Source organism: Ornithorhynchus anatinus, chromosome 19 (assembly GCF_004115215.2).
Source record: "Ornithorhynchus anatinus isolate Pmale09 chromosome 19, mOrnAna1.pri.v4, whole genome shotgun sequence".
Classification (NCBI taxonomy): domain Eukaryota; kingdom Metazoa; phylum Chordata; class Mammalia; order Monotremata; family Ornithorhynchidae; genus Ornithorhynchus; species Ornithorhynchus anatinus.
The window spans coordinates 13,206,311-13,228,282 of record NC_041746.1 but is presented as its reverse complement, the minus strand read 5'-3'; the positions used below and the strand labels follow the sequence as shown (position 1 = coordinate 13,228,282).

Sequence of the window (21,972 nt, the reverse complement as noted above, 5' to 3'; positions counted from 1 at the left end):
ATTTAATACGGTGCTTTGCACACAGTAGTGCTCAATAAATACATTTGAATGAATGAATCAAAGTTAGGTGGGCAGGGAGCATGTTAGAAAGCCCATGCAAAAGCTTTATATCTGGCTACATATGGGCCAAGTGTTTGCAGTCAAGGCCTGATGGTGTGCCCTGGTGCCAAGATCCAGGAGGCAGTTGTGTTGATAATAAGGTATTTGGTGAAAGAAAGAAGCTTTTGAATGAGAATACAATGGACAACTATTGTTTAAGGAGCAACAACTATTGAACTCAGAGGCTTAGAGATGATTGAAGCTTACCAAATCATGAAGGATGTGGACTGGGCAAATATAGGCTTACTGTTTTACTGAACCCCACTCACACTAGTACAAAGGGGCAAACCTGCTGTTGGTGGATCCCAGGCAAATGCAAAAAATGGCATAATGTAGAGTAAACATAAGAAATTTATTATCATTAAAAGTTGGTCCCAAATACTGGTAGGTTCAAGAGACATTTGGATAAATCTGTGGACACAAGATGCATAATGAATACCGAGGGGAAAAACCACCGAGGAAGAAGGAATTGGAGAAGGTTAGAAGGATTAGGGGATGTTAGGTGGTACAACAATTCCGCCAGACATCCTATTGTGACTCTTGAACTATGGTCTCCTGTAGTCATGACCTTTCTGATATTGTATTTTGGTCTTATAAGGAAGGCTTCTGTATGTGTCTTGGTCAGAATCACAAAGAACTTCAAGGTGCTGATGACAGGTTGTTTGGTTTGCTCCAAATAGCTCTGTGATTTCAGAATTATTTTCATCAAACCAGTTATGATTATGTGGGCAAACAGGCCCCAGCCTGAAATGTACACAGTATCTCATAGGCTCCCATTCACAGCTCACATTTCTGGCAGCAGATGGTGTTCCTTGATCCAATAGAACGGATGAGATGTTGTCACAAAGCCCCTTGCAGATATCTTCATTCTCCAGGAGTTGGATGTTAAGCCATCTGGTGGGTTTAGATGCCACACTGCAATACGTTGGTATCACTAGTGAAAGCTTGGATCATGTCAAGTGATAATTTGATAAACATTCGGTACTGGGTATGTCAGCAGTAAATTGAATTATTTTGAATGATTAATCAAAAAGGTATCTCTAGATCTTGGAAACATCCATGGTGTCATTCTCTTATTAAATAAGTGTTAGGTTTTCCTGGTGACTACAGGTTGATATCAGCACACTTGCCGAATGGGAGTAGACCATTGCTGTTAAATTTTCAAAGCCCATGTGACCAGTCAATCAATCAGTGGTACTTATTGAGTGCTTACTGTCTGCAGAGCCCTGTAGTAAGTGCTTGGGAGAGCACAATATGACATGTTCCCGGACCACAAGAAGCTTACAGTTTAGAGGGGAGATGTTCATCCTCTTGATTCTATTTATTGCTATTGTTCTTGCCTGTCTGTCTCCCCCGATTAGACTGTAAGCCCGTCACAGGGCAGGGACTGTCTCCAACTGTTACCGATTTGTACATTCCAAGTGCTTAGTACAGTGCTCTGCACATAGTAAGCACTCAATAAATACTATTGAATGAATGAATGAAAAAGACCTAATGGTTTTATTTTTCAAAATTCAGGATAATTGCCTAGCCAGGTTTGGAAATCTTCCAAGACAATTAACGAATCAAATATGAACAAAGTTGAGACCACTCTGTCCAGATCCCTGCAGAATTTTACTTTCTTACTGGACTCAGTCATATTGAAGGCATAGGTGCTAATACAAATAACAGCATTTTTCTTTTCTACAGGAAAGGGAGGGTATATTACATAAAGGAAAGTGCAATTTTCTGGTCAAATTTGGAAAACATGAGACCAGTGCCATCATGAATGGGAATCCTACCTTTGGGTCCTCACTCAGGAAAGAGAACATTTCCAGAAGGCTAGCCAATTCCTATCAGTACGGCCTCTTGTTTTGCTTAATTAAATGATGTTTAGTCCATGTCTGTTCAGGTGCTGTTCATTCTAAACACCTGCTGATCTCATTGTGTAGCATCCTGATGTTTCATGGCCCCATGCTTATTTTCTTTATATTTGCTAGTTTTTCTATTGATTATTGACCTTCGAGATTAAAACCCACCAGTCACATTCCACATTTTACCTAGCCTCTTTCTTATTCAGGATAAGTATCTTTCTAAATAGGCCTACAGAGGATGCTGTAGTAAAACCCTCTTCAGCATCCATATTTACTGCTCACTATAACAGGGAACCCGGCACCTTTTAATATAAAATGAAACCGTTATGGATCTTAATAGAGACAGTTATTTAGCAAAACTCCAAGCACACACTCCTGGTAGGAAGATGAGAACAGCTAAAAATTGGGGGGCTATTTTGAAGGGTAGAGATTAATCGAGGCAGAGGTACAGGCACCCTTTGTGTAAATTAGATTTGCATTTTTAATCCAACAGATTAAAAATGGATTAAAGAACAGGAAGTCAGGTTTAAATTTCAGGTCTGAAGAAGATTTTAATATGTTGGAAGTTTGTGTATCAAATAGTGAAATTTATGGGAGGCCAAAATGAACTTTTAAAAATAGTGTATTAGAAGATTTAAAAATCATCCAGTATATCTGAGATTTTCATGGATAAATTAGATATAAACTTGGAGCTCAACAACTAAAATATTCAACATACACAGAAATAAATGAAAAATAACATACTCTTTTCCTTATGTTTCACATTTTCCTTTTGTAATTCAGTTTTCCAAGTTATTAATTTCAACAGTTCACATTTTCACTAGGAAAAGTGAATAAATAGAAAGAGTAAGATTAGTTGGTAATTTGGGGTTGGGGTGGAAAATGGTGACAGGGATAAATTTGGGTCTGAATGAGCAGTACGCCCTGTAATTAGGGACAGTTGAGAAGCATGAAACAAGGGGAGAAGAGAAAAGTAATGCCCTTCTCTGCATACACAAGAAGAGAAAACGACTAGGGAGAACTCTCACATTCAAGTTCAAAATCCTACCTCCAGTCTTTTAAAAATATTCTGTTAGGGATATCAAGATGGTGGACATCTTGAGTGTGTGTTTTTCCAGTCAATACTAACAGCTGTGAAATTAGAAGTGTGTCTTTTTAAAATAGAGCTTTATTTCTTTTACTGGGACTGATGCCCTTTTCCCTTATTTGTTACACAATGCTAGCATTGTTCCATCTGCCATGTATCTTGTCTATTTTCTGACCACTGAGTAGATGGATGGTCATGAAGGAATAGTATTATTCCTCTGGGGCTTTCTTGAGGTCTATCCCTAACAGAAAAAATGAAGGAAATAGGAAACTGCTAAGCATCCACAATAGGTCTTCCCTTAGAAATTACACTGAAAATGTATCCGAAATGGCAGCCCAATCAGAGAAAATGTCTCTAAAGACCAAACATGTCCAGGAGCCAAAATGGGCACCCTGCTCTTATAACTTAAGAGCTTGAAATATTTAATTCAGCAGTGTGCTTTATAGTGAGTTTTTCTCAGAAGGGGTATAAAAATGACATTTATTCTGATAGATGTGTTTTTACAGATACAGGATAGCCTAGGTTACAAGCACCTCACAGTATGTGCAACCCAGAGCTATATCTGCAGTTTCTGTCTTACCAAAGCCTTATAATGCTCCATCCGGGTGTTACGTGTAGTTACTGCAGATGAGAGAAGGAGCATGGCTCAGTGGCTAGAGCACGAGCTTGGAAGTCAGTAGGCCATGGGTTTGAATTCTGGCTCCGCCACTTGTCTGCCGTGTGACCTTGGGTAAGTCACTTCACTTCTCTGGACCTCAGTTCCCCCATCTGGAAAATGGGGATTGAGACTTGTGAGCCCCATGTGGGACAGGGACCGTGCCCAACCCGATTTGCTTGTGCCCTCCCCAGTGCTTAGTAAGTGCTTAACAAATACCGTAATAATAATTATTATTATTATTATGCCCCGACCCTTTCCGACCAATCCCTGTCAGCAGTTTTTCTGCTCCCCTCCTGAACCCCAGACTTGACCCCATTCACCTCTTCCTCCTGTCCTGCCGCCTGCTCTCCAGTACCTTATTCCTTTGTTTGAAGGGTCATCTTTGCGACAGCTGTTGCAGCTGGCATCATCTTCTTCCCTGCCCCTTTCTAATTTGTAGCCCCTCTTCTCCGCCTCAGCCAGAGCCACTGGAGTTGGACAGGTTGTGGCTGGCAGTGGTGATCGTGACTTGGGAAGGGACTGCCCTACTCTCTCCTCCCTCCCCAGGCCATGCTTGTCTGCTACAAGCCAGGAAGTAGAAGGAGAAGGACTGGGGCCTTAGGAACATCTATGACTGCACTTCAAGTTTCAGCAAAAAAAATAATACCGGAGCACATTGTAAGGGGCTTTGAGACAGAAAAGGAGGGGACGGAGTTCAGAGTGTGAGGGGAGGAGCAGAAAAGCCACTGAAAACAGGGAAAGAATGAGGAGGGGACCCAGGGAGGGATTAGCAGGAACATTTATTCTAGGGCCCGGTCACCATGTCAGAGCTAGTTCTGGAGTAGATCCTAGCTATTTGCTCGAAAGTATATGGGAAAACCTATCTCACAACACAGCCGTGTGTTTGAGGAACGGAGCCCAGTTTGTCATGGGATACACTTCCACATACTGTATCAAGATTAACTGATCGAATAAACAAGGACAATTTATGTTATTGTCCTCCTTACCTTCAAAAATGCTGCTTCTGGCCATAGTGGAACCTCACCAGGCCTGACCAGTTACCGAGTGAGATTTGTATGGGTTGAGAGAGTTGATGTTTGCATACCTTCGGCTTTTTTCCCAGTCAGGGGTGACCAATGAAGACTTACCTAGAACTGGAAAATTATAGACATTCTTTTTAAAAAGATGAGATCCAAGAAAATGAGGCTAAAATTTGATTCCTTGATTTAAATAAGTCTTGGTAGATTTGCTAATTGCAGATCTGAGATGATGTAACTCCTTTTATACATTAAATTGAAGAGGTTTTTTTCCCAAGATCGGGTTCCCATTCTGGTATTCCCACTTATGTTTAAAAAAATAAAAAATAAAAATGAAAAAAAAAATCTGTTGGCACTTGTCGTGAGCCAGAAAACTGCTGTCTATTGATAGTTACATTCAACTTTATGCAAGACAGGGAGCAGTTTGGGCCCAAATGTGATTCTACTTGGTAAGCATATGTACATGTTCCTGAATGCTATTTGTATCATCCAGTAGAGTTGAGTTACGACTTCTGTTAAGGAAGAGTACATTCCCCCTCTTGGCCTTGCAACCACTGTATATTTCCCACAGGTTTGGGAGCTTTTTTAGATTATGATCATTCAAATGCAAGCCTTAATCCAGAGGTTATTATTGATTATTATTATATTGTACTCTCCCAAGTGCTTAATACAGTGCTCTGCACACAGTAAACACTCAGTAAATTCTAAAGAGAATTACAGGAAGATGGGGAGGTTAATGAGTTCTCAAATGCAGCTTTGACAAGCGTCCTTGTTTCAAACTATTTCCATCAGTATTTTTTTCTTATTTTGTATGTGTTTTCAAGGTATCCTGTGTTCTCAGAAATACATAATGACTGTTGACTTTTCTAACTTAGTCCTATATAGTCTTTCAACCTGCATCATGGTTGTGTTGTTTCCTTCTTCCAGTCTGCCAGCTTGGGACAAATAATCATAGAATGCTTCTAACAGGAACTCTCTTCTTTCTGACATACACTAAGGCTTGATAGGCTTGTGCCCATTTTCGTTTTGGTTTTCTTTTGGAGTTTTGTAGTTTTATATATTTGTTGGAGATAATTAATCTTTTATCAAAATAGCATTTAAAAATGATCAGAGAACTCAGTGGATTAGACCATCTCATTTAGCCAATTTGGGAAGGCATTTCCATTTTAATTTGCTTGACTTGTGGAATTGAACATTTCAATATTATCCCTCTAATGCTGAAGATGAGGCCACACAAAACCTAGAAAACATACCATCCTGCCCATGCCCGATGAGGAAGTCACCAGAGCAGTCAGAGCCATGAAGAATGTACATCTTCACATATTGGCAAAGGGTACATTGCTTAAACAACTAAACTAGCTTTTCCTCAATATACAGGCATTCCTCCTACATAACAGTGGTGACCTTACAGCACACCCCCATTATCAACAAAAATATGTTATGTCAACCATTACTTCAATGGTGAATAAGGGAATAAAGGGAAGATAGTTTGAAAACAATTGGAACAATACACAGCTTCCTTCACACTAGTGAAATTCAAGAAGGTTGTGGAACACAAAAAACTTGTTTCAAGCAGACTGCGTTGTCTTAGACATTCTCTGATATTGTAGGCCAGTAGCACTGCACAGGTAACTGCTTAGTTGCAAATAATTAGTTCCAAATTTACTGGGTCCAGTAAATGATGGAGTGAATTTTAAGCAGCTGAAAATTAGTACCCTGTGAAGTGCTTATGAATTACTGATTGATTCTGTGATTCTGATTGATGCAAGCTTTAAGAGTATACCTGTACAAAGCTGCATCATGTTGCCGCCAAGTCATTGTGGTGTTAGGGTGACTTTATTCCCCTGTTGTTCTTTCTGTCAAGGGCTAGCCAAACTGGTGTTCTAAAACATTGCTGCGAGAATACAAAGATGCCATGATTATCAGGAGAAAGGTGAAGTATCATACTGTCAACTATCAAAGCATCTCACTACTCTCCATTACTTGCAAAATTGTAGCCCATAGTGTGTCTGAGCTGATTATTGAAGAATGTGTAGACGGCACACTGTCAGAATCACAGTGTGGCTTCAGACCACAGCAGGACACAGTGGATGCGATTCAACCTGAGACCTGGTTGCAGGTGTTAGAATATGCCGCTGTTCCTCTGGGAAACCTTTCCAACTCAACAAGCCCTGAAGTCTGGTGAGATCAAAAAGGGCAGTAGCCAGCTGATCTATTCAATCCTTTTCTGGCTTATCTAGGGCCTGGCTGGGCTAGCTTGGAGGAGTGGGGAGATGAGTGCAGAGTAATGGAGCCCAATCTCACTTAATACTGTGATACCAAATCCTAAACTTAGTTCATGGGCTATTAGAGCTGTTCATCGTACAGACAGAATTATCATCATCAAAAAAGCATTGCAATATTACAGGCTGCAGCGGTTATTTTATTCTTTTCCGGTATCATTTTTGCCCCACAAGGGTAGAACTTGCCAAGAAAGAATACAGTTTTTAGAAACACCTTTTCCAGTTTCCTTTCCTATTCAGGGTGAGCCATTCCTTCCTAAATATATACTACCAAGCAGTGCTTCTAAATGGAACTCTCTTTTTGCTGATGTACACTAGAGTCTTGATAACCTCGTGTATGTTTTTGTTTTGGTTGTGTTTGAAGTTTCTCTTATAGTTTAGTATGTTTGGAGATAATTAATCTTTTATCAGACAACTTTTTAAAGAGTAGCTTTGGTTAGTCAATTTCCAAATGGTTGGGAACATTGCAGTTATCAGAATTTTCCAGCTCTGACATCATCTACTTGTACTAGTACTTGTACTTGTTCTCTTAAGTACTATATAACCCTCCTTGTTGATCTCTCTTCTCCAGTCCATATTTCATTCTGCGGCACTGGTCATTTTTCTGAAACGTCCTGCTCCAATGGTTGCCCAGTTCTCATTACATCAAGCAGAAACTCTGGACCTTTGTCTTTTAGACATTCGATCAACTCTCTCCCTCCTACTTTAACCCACTGTCTTCTCCCACTGCACCCAAGCTTTCACTCCTCATTCCTCTCAAGCTAAACTCATTCTTGTCTCTCATGCTGCAAGTCTTCTTGCTCGTGCCCTCTCTCCCGACATGGAACTTCCCCCCTTTCATATTCGACAGTTCCCAGCACTTTCCCCACTTTCAAAGGCCTTCTAATATCACATCTCCTCCAGAAGTACATAAGCTAAGTCCATACCTTACGCTATAGAGGTTTGAGAAGGTCTCCCTGAAATAATTTCTAATCTCCTCAATTTATATCCACCAATTACCACTTCAGCACTCTCAAACTTCTATAGCGTAAGGTATGGACTTAGCTTATGCACTTCTTTCCTTCTTCCTCTTTTGGAATTTATTTTAGGGACTGCCTCCCACCAGAGAGCCAGCTCTCTGAAGGAAGGGCTCATGCCTACTAATTCTACTGTACTCTCCCAAGTGCTCTGCACAAAGTAGGTGCTCAATAAATGACATTGAATGACTAATCCACTAGCCTTGTTCTTTCCCATTTAATGTAATTTTAGCGTAGTTACACTACTACCATTTTCATAGGAACCAGGTAAAGGAAAGTATTCTGACTTGAGCAAAGAGAGCAAAGAAAGACCAAAGAAACCAAGCCGTCGTTTTGAAATGTAGATTTTCTTAGTTAACAAAGAACCAGTGATGAGAAATATTCAAAATATGATATAAGCAAAAATGTTTAAATATTTTTTTCAGAGTTTTCCCACAAGGTGTCAGCATCTCTTTAAACCATAGTGAACTTGGCAAGGTAGCAAATTATTTAGTATTAGATGTCTGAATTTATCAAAAATTCCAAATTTACTAGCAAATAAATTATTCTGTTATTTGGAATGAATTATTTAACTTATTTTTTCCTTGGGTCATCTACTACACAAAAGTGAGGTCTATTTAAATATTTTATAGCAAGACATATTCATATTAGGTATTATAGACTTTTAAAAATCTAATGTAGGTTTTTGATGTGGGAGTTGTGACCTTTCAGAAAAATAATCACAGGTGGAAATTAGTTACAGCAGGGGGCAGCACCATCATTCAAAGCTTGAAAACGATGGCAATTATAAATCATCAGTGGTACTTACTGATTGCTTACTATGTGCCGAGCAGTGTATTGAGCGCTTGGAAGAGTACCTTACAATAGAGTTGGCAGACATGTTCCCTGCCCACAGTGAGATCATGTTAATAATAAGAGGATATTATCATAGTCCACTGGGTTCACAGTAGTGTCTGAACAATAGCTTTTAAGATATTTTAGCAATTGCTTAGTACCTTAATTTTGTGAGAGCTCACCTCCTCCAAAAGGCCTTCCCAGACTGAGCTTCCCCTTTTCCCTCTGCTCCCTCTGCTCCCTCTCTGCCCCCCCTTCACCTCCCCTCAGCTAAGCCCCCTTTCCCTCTGCTCCTCCGCCCTCCCTTCTCCTCCTCTCAGCACTGTGTTCATTTGTATATATTTTTATTGCCCTATTTATTTTGTTAATGAGGTGTACATCCCCGCGATTCTATTCATCGTGATTAAGTTGTTTTGTTTTTTGTCTGTTCTGTCTCCCCCGATTAGACTGTAAGCCCGTCAATGGGCCGGGCTTGTCTCTATCTGTTGCCGAATTGTACATTCCAAGTGCTTAGTACAGTGCTCTGCACATAATAAGCACTCAATAAATACTATTGAATGAATGAATGAATGAATCCTCTTCTGTTACTTTTCCTAAGTAAAAGTTTCTTCTAGCTCTGTGTTTTGGTTTTTGTTGTCCCTCTTCTCTGTTCTCTTTCAGATTTTATCATTTCTTTGTTGTCGCTATTGAATTGTTGTTGTGTTTTTAATGTACCCCATGCTACATTGCTTCTTCAACCCCTTCTCCACCTCCAGTTTAGACCCAGAGTCTATAGTACCTAGAGCAGGACAAGAGTATTCTGAATTAATATTCTATATCTTTCCTCTTCACAATGCTTCACTCACTTAGCACTTAATAAATATAAATATTTTTATTATTGAGATTGGAAGGAGAAAACTGTGGAAAGAAGTTTTAAAGTCAGGGTTGTAGGAGGAAGCAAGTTGGCAGATGAAGTCTGAGGGAAGATCAGTCATATTTATTGAGCTATTACTTTGTTCAGGGCACTGTACTAACCGCTTGGGAGACTACTATATAACAGAGTTGGTAGTTACGTGCCCTGCCCTCAAAGAGCTTATGAGCAGCATTGAAAAGATTATTGAGAGGAAATTGGAAAAGTGGGCAGAGGAGAAATGGTTGTAGGAAAAGATGATGATAATAACAGTGATAATCGTGACTTTGTTAAGGGCTTACTAGGTGCCAAGTAATGATGATTACTTAGTACTGACTTTGTTCAAAGTACTATACCAAGTGCCTGGAAAAGTACAATACAACATAATTGATAGACACGATCCTTGCCCACAAGGAGTTTGTGGTCTACAAGGGGAGATAGAAATGAAAAGAGATCAACAATAGGGGAAATAGTAGACTATAATAATATTTACATAAGAGAATCAAGTCAGACCCAGTGCCTGCCCGACATGGGGCTCAGAGTCTAAATTAAGAGATTATGGTTCAAGTTAGAAATTGTTTACCCCACAAGTGGTAAAAGATTGCTGTGGGAAATCAAAGACTGCAGCAGGTTTTAGGGTTAAAGGAACATTGAGAGGTCACTTTGTCCATCCTTCTGCCTTCAGACAGAACTTCATATACATCCACCTTGACAACATAATATCTAGTTTTTAAAGACACCTGCCCCTTAAAAGAAATTTCAAAATATCACTCCAGTGTTTAACACGCCTCTTGGGCCTAACAAGTCCTTTGACTGTAACTCCAACCCATTTTCTTTGTCTCCTCTTCCGACTTTAAAATATCCATTGAATACTAAATTGGACACGAAAGGAGAGAAATTTCAATAACTAAGAACAGATGATAGGAATAAGACCAGTAGGAATAAGAAGAAAATGCATTTACTTTAGCTCTTTGCCGTGACCACTTAGGCTTTTGTGGAGTAGAGCTTTTCCATATTTGATAATATATTAGCCCAAAGCCAACATTCATGTATGACTCAAAATAATTAAAAGATTTGTTCCAGCCACAGTGAAAATACATTTCTTAACAGCAGACAGTTCAAATGCATGAATTTGTCAGCATGCACTTTTCTTCTTTCACAAAGATATGGTTGCATGTAAGTGGTTCGTGGGCAAGTTGACGTCGATTTGTGCGTTGGCAGTGAACAACAGGAGTAACACTCCATGATTCATACTGGTGAAGCTTTATTATATTTGTAATATTCATTCCTACTGTATGTTCATGTAGTGTTCAGACTTTTGGTTTTACATTTTTAGAAGTTACCACTTAATTTTTGACATATTTGCATCACTGAGGAAACACGATCAATCTTTCAGTGGGATTCGTTAAATGCCTGATTGCAGAGCAGGGGAAATGGGGGAGTTCAACGGAAGCGAGACATAGTAGTAATAATTTTGACATTTGTTAAGGACTTACTATGTGTCAAGCACTGTACTAAGCACTGGGGTAGATACAAGATAATCAGGTCCCACTTGGAGCTCACAGTCTAAGTAGGAGGGAGAACAGGTGTTGATTCCCCACTTTGCAGAAGAGAGAACAGAGGTACAGAAAAGTGAAGTGACTTGCCCAAGGTCTCACAGAGGTATGCGGTACAGCGGGGATTACAACCCAGGGCCTCTGACTCCCAGGCCCATGGAAGCAGCGTGGCTCAGTGGAAAGAGCATGGGCTTTGGAGTCAGGACTCATGAGTTCGAATCCCAGCTCTGCCACTTGTTGGCTGTGTGACTGTGGGCAAGTCACTTAACTTCTCTGTGCCTCAGTTCCCTCATCTGTAAAATTGGGATTAAGACTGTGAGCCCCACGTGGGACAACCTGATTCCCCTATGTCTACCCCAGCGCTTAGAACAGTGCTCGGCACATAATAAGCGCTTAGCAAATACCAACATCATTATTATAATGCTGCTTCTCTACATTCCATGCTGTCAAGGATCTTATAATTTAATAGGGAAGACAGACACAGATGATTTACAAATAGTGAGAACAGGAAGATCAATAAGGCTAGGACAAGAAGTGGTACAAAACATAGCAGAAGGAAAAAGCTGATTAAATAATCGACTGAATAAATATAAATGCAATCTCCTTGTGGGCAGGGAATGTGTCTTCTGTTGTACTTCCCAGGTTCTTAGTTCAAGGCATCACATCTGGTAGGTAGTCAATAAACACTATTGCTACTATGGCTGATTCATCCAAAATCTAGCAAAATACCATATACCATTTCTTAGGCCCTCTCCCTAAAAAACTGGGTTTTTTATGTGCTGCAAACCAGTAGTAACTTTTCACTGGGGAAAAAATGAAACAGGAATAAAAAGGTACCTTGGTGAAACTGTAATTGTTCGAAGCCCAGAAATCTATTCCTTTAGCAGGCCTAGTCATTACTGGAAGGCATGGCCTAGTGGATAGAGCATGGGCCTGGGAGTCAGAAGGTCCTAATTCCGGCTCTGCCACTTTTCTGCTGTGTGACCTTGGGTAAGTCACTTCACTTTTTGGAGCCTCAGCTTATCTTTAAAATGGGGATTGAGACTGAGCCACATGGGATGGACTGTGTCCATCTCGATTTACTTGTATCCACCCCAGCGCTTAGCACATAGTGAAAGCTTAAAAAATGCCATCATCATCATCATTATTATTATTAATGGGTTTTGTTCAACTTGGGTTTGTTTACCAACAGTCACTGCTATGAAGGTGAGTTCCATTTGTAAATTAATGAAGGAATGTGGAGAGAAAGTGGGTGGAGAGCTCTGAGAATCTGCTGAACCAAGCAGCATAGCCTTGGGGAATAGTCTGAGGAGAAGGAACCGATTGAGTATACTGCATCCATATGGGATTTTTTTTTTGCCACACTCATTCTATTTCTTGAACTATTTCTACACGGTTTTCGTTGCAGTTGCGATTTCTACCAGTGTGCCAGTCAAAGGTAAATGATGACTCTGACAGAAGTGGAACAAGCTCTGTAGCCTGCAATCTCTTTGTCTATGGGCTAATCAGTACGATGAGGTGGAGGAGCAGTTGAGATTTTCATTTTTGTACACTATGCTATAAGGACTTGATTAAATCAGATGAGTTGTCAGTGGCCCTAGATCTGTTTTAACTGTTTATTTTTTGTAGGAGTTGGGGGAACTAGAAAGTACTCCTTTAACTCTTAAATGGGGGAAATGAGCAGATAGCAAAGAGGATAGAATTGGGAGTTAAAACGAGTGAAAATGCATATTTCCATGTGATGAGGCAATTTATGAATATAGCATACCTCTCCTCATCATACGGAGTTATGTATTTTCACTTGTTTTAACTTCCAGTTCTATCCTTTGGTCCCTCATTTTAGCCTCCTTCTTGTTCCTTTTCCTTTTTTCTCATTTTTTCCCTTCTCCATCTGCCTATTTCTTCCTTTTTAGCATTTCTCGTGAATACTGCTTCACCCCTGTAGTGGGATTCAGGACTAAAGAGGCTGCTAACCCTTGCATTAATCTTTCTCCTACTGAGGAAGCCTTGTAGATAATCGCTGCACTTAGATTTGATCCTTTTATTCACCCCTCCCTCAGCCCCACAGCACTTATTCATTCAATAGTATTTATTGAGTGCTTACTATGTGCAGAGCACTGCACTAAGCGCTTGGAATGTACAAATCGGCAACAGATAGAGACAGTCCCTGCCTTTTGACGGGCTTACAGTCTAATCGGCACTTATGTACCTGTCTGTAATTTATTTACTTACATTAATAATATATGTTTCCTTCTCTAGATTGTAAGCTCTTTGTGGGCAGGGAATGCATCTACCAACTCTGTTATATTGCATTCTCCCAAGCGCTTAGTACAGTGCTCTGCACAGAGTAAGTGCTCAGTAAATATGATTGATTTGATTACTATATTTGAAGAAGATTGCATTTCTCAAACCTGCAAAAAGGTCCAGTTTAATTGAAGTTTTATGGTGAGGTTTTTTGCTGTTGTTTGATTTGTGTGTTTTTTTCAACACCTGAATGCCTGTTATTTTGCTCCAGTGAGATGCTGGAAATTAAGAAATTTGTAACCTAGAGAACAAATTGGGCAAAGGGCGTGAAAGTCCCCAAATTTTAGTATCAGTATATTTTGTGTAGTATTTTTCACAATGAGATAATCAGCAGTTTTCTAGGCATCTTAGAAATATTTTTGTAGATTTCTAATTGCTGATGAGTGGGGGGCCTTAAAATTCCCTTTTATCTCCTTTTTAATTACCTAGAAGACTATTACTAATACATATTAAGGAACAATATTACCCTAATCTGGTGTTTGGGGAATTAGGCCGGCTATGAATCCTGTTAGAGGGTTACCCATTTAATTCCGTAAATCTCACATTAACAGTGCATCCCTTAATAGCCTTCTTCTGAAAAATACCTCTCAAAGTTGTATATCTTCTTACAGGGCTGTGACTCCCAAATGAGCATGTCAGAAATATCCTGTGAAAGTACATCCTCATGTCAGTCCCTAGAACATGGCTCAGTTCCAGAAATCCTCATTGGCCTGCTCTATAATGCCACAACTGGAAGACTCTCAGCTGAAGTGATAAAAGGCAGCCACTTCAAAAATCTGGCAGCAAACAGACCACCCAGTGAGTGAAAATCTTTTTTTTTTCTTTTTTTCTTTTTTTTGGTAATATTGCCTTATGCTCTTGTAGGGCTCTCTGGGCTGGAAGCTTCAGTCCTATTATTTAATCTTATCCAATCAAAATAAAATAATGCAATCATCAATTAATCTGTTTCATGTTTTCTATTTCCAGTCATTTGGGAAGTAGCAAAATCTGAAATTCAAAATATGAGTTATAAAATTGAAAAGACTTTTAATTTTTCATGGTGATGAATAAATTACCCTTATCATGAAGTTTAACTGGTAAGATATTAATCCCAAGAATAAAATGCTAGAGGGTCCAAAAAAAATATGTTATTAAACCAAGCAGCATGGCCTAGTGGAAAGAACATGGGCCTGGAAGTCAGAAGACCTGAGCTCTAATCCCGGCTCCGCCCAGATACCTGCTGTGTGATCTTAGGCAAGTCGCTTGACTTCTCTTTGCCTCAGTTCCCTCCTCTGCAAAGTGGAGATTCTAATACCTTTTTCCCCTCCTACTTAGACTGTGAGTTTCATGTAGAATCCGGTTATTTTGTATCAAGCCCAGTGCTTATCACAGAGCCTGACACATAGTAGGTACTTAACGAACACCACAATTATTATTATCATTATTAATAGTAATAATGATAATAACCAAGGCTAATGCTACAGCTCTGACATTTGTATGTGGTGCTAAGAATTGCAGTTGCAATACAGTAATTCCACAGTAATATATGTTGGCATAGAACTGGATAAATGAAATAGACACAATCCAAAATCATGACTTTAGTAATCAGTAGTATTTACTCAGTTCCAGCTGTGCGTAAAGCCCTAAATTAAGTTCTCAAGAAGAACACAGTAGCCACCAAAACACTCCAGCCCTCAAAGGATTTACATTCTAATAGTTTATATTTCCAAAATTATTTTTACCAGAGGTTGAACGAAATGAACAAATGGACTGGTTAGTGTTTCACCTCCTGTCCTTTCTTATTTGCCTCTGAGTAGGGGCACTCATGAGCTCTGAAATTGCCCAAAGCTATGGAAGCAAGAGGGAAATGAGGTGGAGCCAAGGATCTGTATAACTAAAACAATGAAGATTTCAATCCTTCAATAATTATCTAATTTAAAACATGCCCCTGTTTTCACTGCCTTGCAGTGACTTAGGAAATTAAGGAGCATTGCATGCCAGTTGTAGCATTTTAATATCTGTTCTTTGGAAACAAGAGCATCTAGTGCTGGATTGGAGGAGACTAATAAGCTAAATGGCTATTGACCATTTAAAACATAATACACTTATGGGACGTCATTGTTTTACTTATAAATGAGCTGTGATTTTGTGTGTTCTCTACCAAGTCTGACACATTTTGGCCATTCAATAGATACTATTTACAGTCTGAATGATCAAATGAATTCAAAATAATTGAACTTGAATAAAAATATTAGTGCCAGCCCATCAAAAGCATTTTTAGTAGTATTAACAGTTCATTTTTAGCAGCTTCCTTTTAAAATATTTGTATTGCAAAAGACCTTACCTGTTAATATTATTTTTTATGCTAGAAATTGCATGGATAAGCTTATGGTTGATTTTTTTTTTAAATTACACTTTAAAATGACTTTAGTCTCTTATAGCCTGATCATTTGCATGGTTCTTTCTATGTTCAATGTGCTTTAGTCCAAGTGGATATCATTACAAAGATGTCCCATTATTAAGACAGTGTAATTTTTGGTAAAGATTACACAATGACTTGAAAAATCAAAAACACTCATTCCATGAGATTTACCCCACAACCCCTTTGTTCTACCCTCTATCTAAACTAAACTGCTACGGTTGTGTGTTCTTCCACTCCAGTGAACAGTGTTTCCTCTCTAACTGTAACCTTTAACCCTCTCTCACCCAACAATTGACATCTGGTCATTATTTCTTTTACTGCTTTCCACCCCCTGTTGTCAGATGGACTGTTCTGTTGTCTAAAACACTTGATAGGTGGACAGGTTTATATAATCCGAGGTGAGTTCCTATAGAGGCTAATTGGATGTTGTCTTTTCATGCAAAATACCCCACCAAAATAAAATTTGCCAGCAGTGAGGCTGTCCACCATGTTGGTTTCAAAATAAACACACATTTAGTATCTGTGGTAGTCTAAACAAAACTATCTATAGTATTTATCTCTGATTATGGATGATGGTATTCAGAGTGTCTGCAAAACATGCAAAGAACGTTTGTATTAAAAAGTTTGTAAACTCTTTCAGTTTTCCAATCATTTCATTTCAGTGCATTCAGTAGGAATGAAGTAAAACAGGTATCTTAAGAAATCAGTTGATTTTCCTAAAATCAGTGGAAATTCTGGTGTGAAATACATACGATGGGGCAATATGCTCTATAGTGTTTGCACGGACACTTAGCTCTGGAGACGGTAGAAAATGTAGTATGTTTTTGAAGAGAGGGTTTATCACCCAGTTACTAGAAGCAATGCACTATGTAAAATTCATTGTATACACCTGGCATCAAAGTTTTATGTATTTCATAAAGCATTAGACAAGACATCTTGAAAATTCAAATAATTATGCAAAAAACTTAAAAAGCACATTAAATGTACTGTTGCATGAAAGTAAAGAAGAGGAAAAAAACCTATTTGGCTTTTGGAAATTTGAGCACTTTAATGCATTTGGCTTCATTAGATCTTAAAAAAAAATGTAAAACCACATCCATGCAGAGATTTTTTTGACATTTCATCCTGAGCTGTTTTGTTGTCATCTTTGAACTTCCGTATTCCTTTCCGTCTTTTTGTCATATCCACTTGTTTGTTTATTCTTATTCTCTGAAAACACAGTGGAATGCTTTACAGTGTTGTGGCTAATTGAAGCTTGCTAAGTGTTTAATAATGCTTTTAAGTCCTGCTTAATGAAGTTTCTTGGGGGAGGGAAGTGTGGTGGTGGGAAGGGGGTGGACAAAGGATTAAGCGGGACATCCTTAAATAAAATTTTATTTAGGATAGAATAATAAAATAGAACTCCTGAGTTTGTCTTGGTTGACCTGAAAATATTTTCTGCTTACATAGCATTCATTTTAAACTACTTTGTACAGTACTTATTGTAGAGCTGAGCTGAATGAGCTGGCTTTAGTTAACATGGTATATACCATATCTATGTAGAATAGTATTACTCAGTCGTGTTAGCGAAATTTTAAGAAAGTCCTTGTTTTAGTTATCTGTTGTTCAACTTTTTTTTTTTTCTTAGATACATATGTCAAGTTAACTCTGTTGAATTCCATGGGCCAAGAGATGTCCAAATGCAAAACATCCATCCGGCGAGGGCAACCAAATCCAATATACAAGGAAACCTTTGTCTTTCAAGTGGCCCTTTTTCAGCTCTCCGATGTGACACTCATCCTGTCTGTGTATAATAAACGCAGCATGAAACGAAAAGAAATGATAGGCTGGATTTCTTTAGGTCTCAATAGCTCAGGAGAAGAGGAGCTCAATCACTGGACTGAAATGAAAGAGTCAAAAGGACAACAAGTATGTAGATGGCACTCGTTATTAGAGTCCTAATGGAGAGTATAAGGGGTAATAATGGCCCCAAAGTGTTATTTCTGGTTTCAGTAAAACCATTCTTAACCGTCGCTAGGAGAGCTATTTGCAGAAGGAACCGATTTATAACATTCCACCTTATTAAAGGATGCATTAAATGTTAAGGAACAAAGCATCTCATACGTCATCCACTTCATTTAGATCTGTATCGTTGTGGGAAGTAGAGTCATGGGATTGGGAGAAGTTTCTGTAAACAGTAAAGCTCCAGGGGCTAAATGATGACATTTTCTTTAAAAGTCAAAATTGTCAGTTATGAATGTAAAAATTTGCTTTTGTGACCATAAAGCTATTGTCACTACTCTGGAGGTTGTTTTCCAACCAATGTCAGAATCCAGTATTAGTGACCTAGCCTTTAGGGTGAGAAATTATGATGAAGCAGACATGTAGAGTGACTTTAATGGAAAAAGACTGAATTATCAATTATTTCAAATTATTTTCCTGGGTACCCTTAGTTTATCATGCTCCTGTTTTTGTTAAACATCTTAGTAGCATGAAGTCCAAGTTGAAGCAGGTATACGTTGATGTGAAGAAAATCCTTCTTAAGCATGTGAAGAGCTCAGTCAGTCTCACATTGAGACCAAATTTTTTTTTACCCCAAGGAAGCCATGTCACTGTCCTGGTCCTCTGCAAGTCTTTTAAGACAGATTTTGCTGAATATTTATGCACCTTTCTATTGAAAGCACTTCCTTTATTTGTGTATTTCAATATAGAAGTCTCCTATAGCAGGACTTAAATGTTATTTTTTAAATTGCTAGTTTCTTCCAGGAGGCTATTGTGATGGAAAAGCTCAGTAATGTAAAAATGAAATGGTCGAAGACAGAAAAACAGCTCAACAAGGTGAAAAAAACAATTTTTATCGGCCACTAGCATATTAAATAATCAAAGATGCATATTCGATTTAAGAAAGCAGTTGCTTTATTCTAAATGTCTTCAGTCTTACCTTCCAGCCGTATTTTGGGTAAAATGACTGTTGAAGCTTCAAATTCAATCCTATTATGTGAAAGACCATCCTGAGATTTTTCGGATATTTTAAATGACTTTGTGACCAGACTTTATGGAATTTCTAGATAGGTTTGTCAGCGTGATGTCAACCGTGCCTTTCATATCAGTTAAACTTGCCAATACAACTTGAAAGTTGTATGTGCAGAATTAGGCCTTCAATTTTTATAAACTAAAAAATTTATCAGAACATTATCTGAAGATTTTCATTTTCTCTGAAGATGTGCAAAGCTATGTAACTATTAGGGTTTTTTTAAATGGCAAAAACAATTTTGTTCAAAAAACTTTAACCTCTTTGATTTTTCAGAAGTGATATATAGGGTACTTTTCTTCTGATTTTTTTGCTTCTTATCCAGTTTGTTAACAGTAATTTTGCTCATAAATTTCTTGAATATAGTCCATTTTTACATATGTAAAGAATTCTCCCCCCCTTTCTCTTTCTTCTTTTGTTCTAGGATACTTAGAAAGGAATTTTCCAAGGATTGAAGAGAAGCATATGGTATTTTATTGCAATTCCTAGCTATTGTGCATTACTCTGAGATGCCTCTTATTTAACACAATCAAATAGCTTATAGTCCCAGTAGATATGATAATTTGATCTTATATTTATTGAAGAAACTGAATAAATAACCTGAAATTCCCAAGCCCCCATCACCTTTTTGTCCCAGTTAAGACAGAGGAAGCAGTTTACAGTTGGCAGGTTTTTAGTGATAATAGTAACAATATTCATTAAGTGCTTTCTGTGTGCAGAGCACTCTGCTAAGTGCTAGGAAAGAATACATAGGTGGGAATTAGTTGCAGTCCCTTCACACACATGAATATAGGAATATTTGAAACATCACATTAGATGAAGCAGGTTTATTTGAATGCAAATTTTGTGACTGTTAATATGTAAAGTTGTTCTATTATATCAGCCAGCTCTTTCCAGGATGTTTATAAATGAGTTAGAGGCAGAGGCAGTGTATAATTCACAAGGCAAGGTGTCTTCTTTAGGCATGTTCAGCCATAGTTGAATAGGACAGATTTGAAGAGAATCCTGACTGTAACATGGAAATCAGATCAAAGCAGTAGATGTTGGAAAAACACTTTCTGGGTTTGAAAAACCAAATACATCACCAGTTGTAACCACCTAGTGACACTAGAAATCAGGCTTTATTTGTAGCCATTTTGTTGCTTACCCAAGCAGAGTGTGATGACATAACGTCATTTTAACTGGAGTGAGCAAAAGATTATATATTTTCTCCCTTTGTTAAATCTGGCTGTTTTTCCAAACCAAGCATAGATGTGTTCCTTATTTCTGGTTTTGTTGGGGGGGTCAGAATCAGGCATCTCAACCGAAAACCCATAGCACCAAAGCTGTATAAAAGTGTAACTGGAAATAGTACAAATAGCACCTCAGCTGCCTTGCCTTTACTTTGACAATGTGAACTGTTTCTGTGGGTGGAGCCTCTCAAGGTAAAAGTGATACCATTTGTTTAAGCATTAAAATTATAAGTTTTTTCTTCTTATATTTAAACGTGTGATTACTATTCATATTTGGGCACTATTGTTTTCTCTAATAGTAAAATCTACATAAGCATATGCATATGTGTATGTATGTATCTGTTATCCTGTGGATTGAAACAAAATAGTTTTGTCTCTTGGAGTAATTACTTCTGAAAGATTTGACTTTAGAAAAAAAAAATTAAATAGGATTCTTGAGAGGCCCCTCCCCTCACCCCTTTCCTCTAACGAGTCTAAAATGCAAGATAGTACTACTGGATTTTGTGCTTCGATTTGCCTGAAAACTTAAAGGAAAATTCATATCTATCTCAATAATTATACAAATTCATAAGGACCCACTGGTGGGCAGCAGGTGTGCACTCTAAGACAAGAGTGACAACCCACTTTCTTATTGTTCTGTTAAATTCCCTAATCTTCAGTAATAAAATGAGACGATCCCAATATGACAACTTGAGCTCTTATTCCTGGAATTACAGCCTCATTTTGTCAAGCAAATGAGCTCCAAATTGTAGTGGTTTCATACCCCCAGGAAACATCAAATACCCTGAAGTAAGAAGTGAATAGGTTCAGAGTCTGAAGAATACTCCTTTTTTCCACTTCTAAAACTTTTTTACCAAAACTTTATTCAGCGTTGTCTTTAATTATGGCATTTATTAAGCACTCGCAGTGTGCCAAGCACTGGGACCAGATACACAATATTCAGCTCAATCAACCAATCAGTGAGTGTCATTTTTGAGCGCTTACTGTGTGCAGAACTCTGTATTAAGCAGCTGGAAAGGCCCGATACAATAGAGTTGGTATACACAATCCCTGCCCGCTGAGGGTTTACAATTTCTGACAGACATTAAAATACATTACAGATATGAGAAATACAGAGCATATGGATGTGTACAAAAGTTCTGAGGGTCTGGGGTGGGTATCAGAGTGCATAAAGGCTACCTGGCCAAGTGCATAGTCAATGCAAAAGGGAGGGTGGTAGGAGAAATGAGGGCTTAGCCAGGGACGGTCTCTTGGAGGAGATGTGGTTTTAAGAGGGTTGTTGAATTTGGGAGATTAGTAACCTGTCCGATATGAACCAAGAGAGGGTTTCTCTACGCTGTAAGCTCGTTATGGCCAGGGAACGTATCTGCTAATTCTGTTGTACTGTACTCTCCCAAGCACTTGGTACAGTGCTCTGCCCATAGTAAACTATTCGTAAGTGTATTTAAAGTAAAAACAATTGTCTGTTATATGATTGAATTTATTCAAGCCAGGATGGAAGTAATGGTGGTAGTAGAAATAGGGTGATATAGTAATAATAACAGTATGTATTGAGTGCCCACTGGATGCGGTGTGCCCTGTACTCAGCACTTGGGAAGTATGAAACAAGCAAATGACGCATTTCTTACAAGGAGCTTGTTCTCTAAAGGGAGTGACAGACATAAAGATATTTTCAAAGAGATTAATCAAAACAAATCCATGTAAAATGGAATAAACATATAAGCATAAGTGCCTG

At 38.5% G+C, this 21,972-nt stretch overlaps 1 protein-coding gene across 4 annotated transcripts in view; it reads left to right on the top strand.

The window, feature by feature from the left end:
• SYT14 (synaptotagmin 14) overlaps positions 1 to 20,555 on the top strand; it is a 95,197-nt gene extending 74,642 nt beyond the window's left edge. For 2 of the 4 annotated variants that reach the window (XM_029047508.2, XM_029047506.1), the window contains 2 exons: positions 14,206 to 14,392; positions 17,623 to 20,555. In XM_029047508.2, coding sequence (XP_028903341.1) covers positions 14,206 to 14,392; positions 17,623 to 17,936 — 501 coding nt within the window. In that variant the 3' untranslated portion in view covers positions 17,937 to 20,555. Of the gene's footprint in view, positions 1 to 12,698; positions 12,729 to 14,205; positions 14,393 to 16,336; positions 16,394 to 17,622 lie in introns of all 4 variants that reach the window. The other 2 variants (XM_029047505.1, XM_029047507.2) reach the window with 2 other exon arrangements.
• Positions 20,556 to 21,972: the final 1,417 nt, after the last annotated feature.